At 27.3% G+C, this 6,174-nt stretch overlaps 1 protein-coding gene across 2 annotated transcripts in view; it reads left to right on the forward strand.

The window, feature by feature from the left end:
* Positions 1-3,027: 3,027 nt before the first annotated feature.
* The window catches only part of LOC136088863 (rabankyrin-5-like), a 15,572-nt gene continuing 12,425 nt past the window's right edge, over positions 3,028-6,174 (forward strand). The window contains exons 1-2 of one of the 2 annotated variants that reach the window (XM_065813859.1): positions 3,028-3,132; positions 3,217-3,412. In XM_065813859.1, coding sequence (XP_065669931.1) covers positions 3,129-3,132; positions 3,217-3,412 — 200 coding nt within the window. In that variant the 5' untranslated portion in view covers positions 3,028-3,128. The remainder of the gene's footprint in view (positions 3,133-3,216; positions 3,413-6,174) is intronic. The other variant, XM_065813860.1, reaches the window with a different exon arrangement.

The raw sequence follows: 6,174 nt of genomic DNA on the forward strand, positions 1-6,174 counted from the left end.
CCCACCACGTCCCTGGTAGTACCGCGCTCAACTTGTTCATCCGCGCAGTGGCCTTGTTTGTCGAGGTTCGTGTTTCGGAGTTATAGAGTTGAGAGAGGGTTATAACCACTATTAAGTAGCCTCCTCATCTGTAGTGGCCTTCTTGGCCTTGAGGAGACGAATAACAAAAAAAAAAAAAAAAAAGCTTCAAATGAAGGTACAACTTTGATTAAACTATACTACCAGCAAGGTTCAGAACTTAAGATGGCTCCGTGTCTTGCTGTTAGTAAGATTTCTTCAGTAGTAGCTTTCATAAAGGGTGGTTTCATCAATAGCTGTTAGATATATGACTATTAACAGTGTCATGTTGCGAATGCAAGATGTTCTATTAGTGCTTTGATTTTCATTGTTGAGGCCACCTAAAAAGTTCTTTGTTAAAACTTTAGATTAATAAGCAGCAAGGAAGCAACCACATAGCTTATTGCTTTAGGTGTCTATCTACAATTAACTACAATTAAGTCCGCTATTAGTTAATAATGTGAATAAAGTAACTAAAAGTATTACCACCACCAAATTGTTTTTATCTATCTTTTAAAAATATTTGTGGTCATTGGGAAATTTGATCATTGAGTCATTAAGTCATCCATGGATTCTTATCTTTTTCAAAACTTACCAGACTTGTTTGCTCTTTGTAAGACAAATTTAAGTTCATCTATTTAATCTTCCGATCTTAGTGTTGATCCCTTGTTTTGCAAAGACTCTGATAATCATATACTTAGCCTGGACATATGCTCATATGTATATGTCTAGGCCAGCAGCTCTTTAAAGATGCTTACTGTTCAGATCAATTATGCAGAGCAAAAATCTTTTTTTGTACTCTGGATGATTGTTTTGCTTATACTTAATCCAATGTTGATAAAAATCTTGATGAGCAGTTTCAACAGTTTGTTCACTATAGGGCCCCAAGATGGATCCTTTGAGACTAATAAAATTCCTGATGTGTTAGAAGATGTTGTAAAGTTTGGTTGTTACGCAAGTTCAGGCTTAGGACTGGACCTCTAAACTTCTAAAAGTTCAGGCTTTAGGCTTACCCTCTAAACTTCTATAAGTTCAGGCTTCAGGCTGAATAATCTGTATCACGTCACAATTATGTCACAATCTGTATCTTTTTAAGACTGTGACAGAGACATTGTCACAAGCTGTATCAAAATCTGTCTTCAATGTTCACAAGCTGTAGAATGGTTTAGGTGGAAAATAACTTTGAAAGTTTATTGTTATGTCATGCTAAAATCAGTCCATAAATTGGATGTGTAAAGTCTTCAAAACCTGACACACCAAGGGTAAGCCATTAGTGCCAAAAATTATCATTTTTAATTTATTTTAGGTAAAATAACATTTTTCAGACAACTGGTATCATGCAGACCAGTGTAGTTTAGAAAAGTAACCAGTAAGAGTAAAATTTAGTGTATGGTTTCAAGTTGATGGAATAATATATAGGAATTTAGAGACGAGCCTATTTATTCTAGTTAATGGAATAATTTATTAAAAAAAAACTTTTTTACTAACTTGTTAACTAATAACAAATGTTTTTGAAAAATTAATATTTCAATTGATTTTTGATGTTTTCGCAAGGCCAAAAATCTGTCACTTAAAATACTAAATGCTTAATCACTGGATTATTTTCTGTTTCTTAAGTTAAAAAATTTCTTTGTAAAAAATGTTTTTCTTTGATCTTTCAGATCAATTTTTATTATAATTTGATATCATAAACAGCAGAAAGCTTTTTATGTTTTTTGTAATACTTTGTAGCCCTTTCTCTTAACAGGCAGTTTTTTACTGGCTGTTAAGAGAAAGGGCTACAAAAAATTGGTGAACCACAATTTTAATTTTTTTTTTAACTCAAACATTCAATGTGTTAATTTAACAATAAATATTTAGGCACTAGAAACTGATGATTTGAGCACAGCAATTGACTACACTAACTGACAGTATGTTAAGAACTTTTTTGTAAATTTTATATAAAAAGAAATATAAATTTTAAAAATAATTTCAGACAATCAATCAAATTCATGATTGGTAAACCAGCTAAAAAAAGCAAGGCTTGGATTATCCAGAAGAAAGACAGACAAAAAGACAAGGAAAAGAGTAAATTTTCTTTAAAATTTAAATTTTTTTTTTTTTTTAATTTAAGAATTTTTTGTATCCATTTAAAATTTATTCTAGTGTGAGAGCTGACTGCAAATATTCTGGAAGAAAGCGAAAACTGCAATTTAAAAAAATCCTAAATATGTTTTCGATTTAGTAATCCATTTAAATAGAGCTGGTTGGAATCTACAGAATGAAGATTTTTATTGAAAAAAATTACCAAAACAAAAGACCTTTTTTTAAAAGAATAATTATTTGGATTAGTTGTTTTGTTTTGTTTTATAAATCTGTCACCATTTCTGGCGGCCATCATTTGACACCATTTCTGATGTGACATCTTTTTTTATGTGTGAAATTTTTTCTTACAGCATAAAATAATTTTTTAAACTGCATAATATTTTATACAATAACATTGGTTTTTGCACCGTTATGTTATTTCTTACTCCCTGAAGCATTGTTTTGATTTTGTAACAATATTAGTAGACTATTTTTGACATTGTGAAATATTTATTGCATTATAGTAGTATTTTTTTCAACTATGGAGTTGTTTCTGACAACATGCCAGACATTGCTAAAGTAATGATACTTAGGTACCAGTACCAGTAAAATACTTGCAGTAAGTTAATAGTACATAAGAAGTATTTAAGCACAAATATTTATTAATTGGAACAATTTATTATTTTTTTGTATAATTTTATTACCTTTTATTAAAAACTGCAAAAAAAATTAAAGTTCTTTAACTAAAAAAAAAATGCTTTGATAATTTTAAAATAACGTTGTTCATTTCAATTAATTAATTGTTATTTTCATTTTACAATAAAAAGCTACCATGACTATTTTTTTTTTAATATAATTTTTTTTTATATAAAAACTTGCCATGTTTATTTTTTTTTATTTAAATAATTTATTGCTTAAGAATAAAAAATATGCAAGAAAGCATTCATTGTTTCCGTGAATATTTGAAGTGCATAATAGAATAGAAGAATAAAGAGCCAAATTTAATAATGGGTATGAAATTCAAAGTTTATTTGGTTATCTAGTTTTTTTTCCATCAATGTATGTATTTTTACCTGGTTATTTTCGGTTTTTTAGCAGATATTGAAGTAACAAAGCTTCAGAAACATTTAACTTTACTTCGACAAGAGTACATTAAATTGCAAAGCAAATGTGTTGATATTGAGAAAAAACTGTCTTTGGCAAATGCTGCAACTGGGGAGATTCAAGAAGATTCGTATATTTCACAGCTTTTGCGTATTTCAAACAATTTATTTGAGCGAGAAACATTTAGGTATTTTATCTTGTTAATTATTTTACCTTGTTTTTTGTCGTTTGTTGTTTTATATTTTTGCATTCTCTCTCTCTCTCTCTCTCTCTCTCTCTCTCTCTCTCTCTCTCTCTATATATATATATATATATATATATATATATATATATATATATATATATATATATATATATATATATATATACACACATATATATATATGTGTGTGTGTGTGTATATATATATACACATATTTAATATGTGTATATGTATATATATATATATATATATATATATATATATATATATATATATATATATATATATATATATATATATATATATATATATATATATAAATGTAAATAATATGTAAATGTTTTTAGGATGTTTTGCAAAAATTACTCTACTATAACTCTCTCTCTCTCTCTCTCTCTCTCTCTCTCTCTCTCTCTCTCTCTCTCTCTCTCTCTCTCTATATATATATATATATATATATATATATATATATATATATATATATATATATATATATATATATATATATATATATATATATATATATATATATTTCTATAGTTTGTTGGCTTTAGCGAGGAAGGAAAAAAGTGATTCTTACGCCAACACATACGTCACTTTTAATAACTTTTGACTTTCGTCCAACATTTCCGTGTTGGACGAAAGTAAAAACCATTAAATTTAATTACAAATTAATCGTTTTTTAAAAAAACCACAAAAACGCAAATTTAATTGACCAGAATGTTTTTAAAAACATTCTGAATGTTTTTATAACATTTTGAATGTTTTTAACAATATAAACAATGTTTTTATTTTTATTTTTTTTAATAAAATGTTTTTATTTTTATTTTTTTTAATAAAATGTTTTTATTTTTATTTTTTTACTGTAAATCATGCGCGAAGTGTTGCTACATCGACTATCTTATAGCCTGACTCGCAAGGGAGTGCTGCTACATCGACTGACAAATAGCCTGACTCGCAAGGGAGTGCTGCTACATCGACTGACAAATAGCCTGACTCGCAAGGGAGTGCTGCTACATCGACTGACAAATAGCCTGACCCGCAAGGGAGTGCTGCTACATCGACTGAGGGTTTGGTTGGGGCAGGCAGTCTATCATTATTAAAAAAAAAATTCCGGTCTTGCATTTTAATTTTTACTTTTTGTCAACAAAATATCGAAAAAACTTTCGAGAACATCTAAGGGTTCTATATATATATATATATATATATATATATATATATATATATATATATATATATATATATATATATATATATATATATATATATATATATATATATATGTGTATATATATATATACACACATATTTAATATGTGGATATGTATATGTATATATATATATATATATGTGTATATATATATATATATATATATATATATATATATATATATACACATATTTAATATGTGTATATGTATATATATATATATATATATATATATATATATATATATATATATATATATATATATATATATATATATATATATATAGGGTCATGGCACCACCTACAGAGACTTTAAGAAAACTTTCAACTTCAAATCTTCTTAACTCCAAAACCATAACAGATTTTTATTTAGGGTTTTCGAATTAATATTTTATACTCAATTATTAACTAAATTATATAATCCAAAATTTTTTTTAATGTTATTTTTAATTTTTTGTAAGATCTAGTACGTTTCTTCACCTACCGTGATAAAGCACCACCTACCGTAATCGATTCTCCACCCACCGTGTATGAAAAAAATCGTATATTTTATTTTTAGTTTTATATATTTAAATCGAGAAACAAATACATAAATTTAATATGATAACAAAACAAAGAAGACATTGGTTATAAAATTATCCACCAAAGCTTTTTTTCTGAATTTAAACTTTTTTTCTTTTTAAATCTTTTTTTTAATGTTTTTTTTTTGTCTTTTATTTTTATTTTCTTTTGTTACAGCTTGTTTTCTTTTAGATTTTTCTTGTTTTTCTTTTCTTTCAGTTCTTTATTTTCAGCAGCTTTATTTTTACATTTTTTTGATATCTTCTTCTTCCTTTGCATTTTCTCTAGTTATTTGAATCTCTAACCATTTGGATGAAGTTACACCATTTGCATTTACGCAAAAGAGAGTTGTAAGGTTTTCCTTATCGCTGTTGTTGCATTCTTCATTAACATTTCTTCCTCTAATGACAATTACTTTTCCAGTTTTTGGTGCTAACTCAAAACCAGTTTTGTCTAAATTAAACACACGAGATGGATCATTAAAGTATTGCGCATCATTGCTTAATAATTCATACACCTCACTAAACCATTTTCATATCAATGCTTCAGTTATAAGACCTCTAGCTCAACTAATATGCTCTACTCGTTTTTGCGATAATTCCTTATGACGACGCATAAATTTATAAAACCAGTTTTTACTTGGGATACCATCTTAAAATGGTGTTTTTATACCTCGCCCCATAACTATTTTTTGTACCCTCTTTATCAATAACTTTTTTGTTATTGCAAAACCCATGTTAGTGCGCTGCATTAACCAAGCAACCAATTAATTTTGTACGATTTCTTCTCCAAGATATGATTTAAAGCCAGAGTTTTCCCGTTTAGGTTGGCTTTTACCAGATAATTTGTCGTGGAAGGTACTTTCAGGAACACTAAACTTTTTGCTGACACATAAAATTTTTTCACCTTTATTTAAAGCTCTAAGTGCTGCATGCAGTTGTTCTTCTGAATACAAAAGCTTTTCTCAAATATTTTT

The sequence above is a fragment of the Hydra vulgaris genome, chromosome 12, assembly GCF_038396675.1.
Source record: "Hydra vulgaris chromosome 12, alternate assembly HydraT2T_AEP".
Lineage (NCBI taxonomy): Eukaryota > Metazoa > Cnidaria > Hydrozoa > Anthoathecata > Hydridae > Hydra > Hydra vulgaris.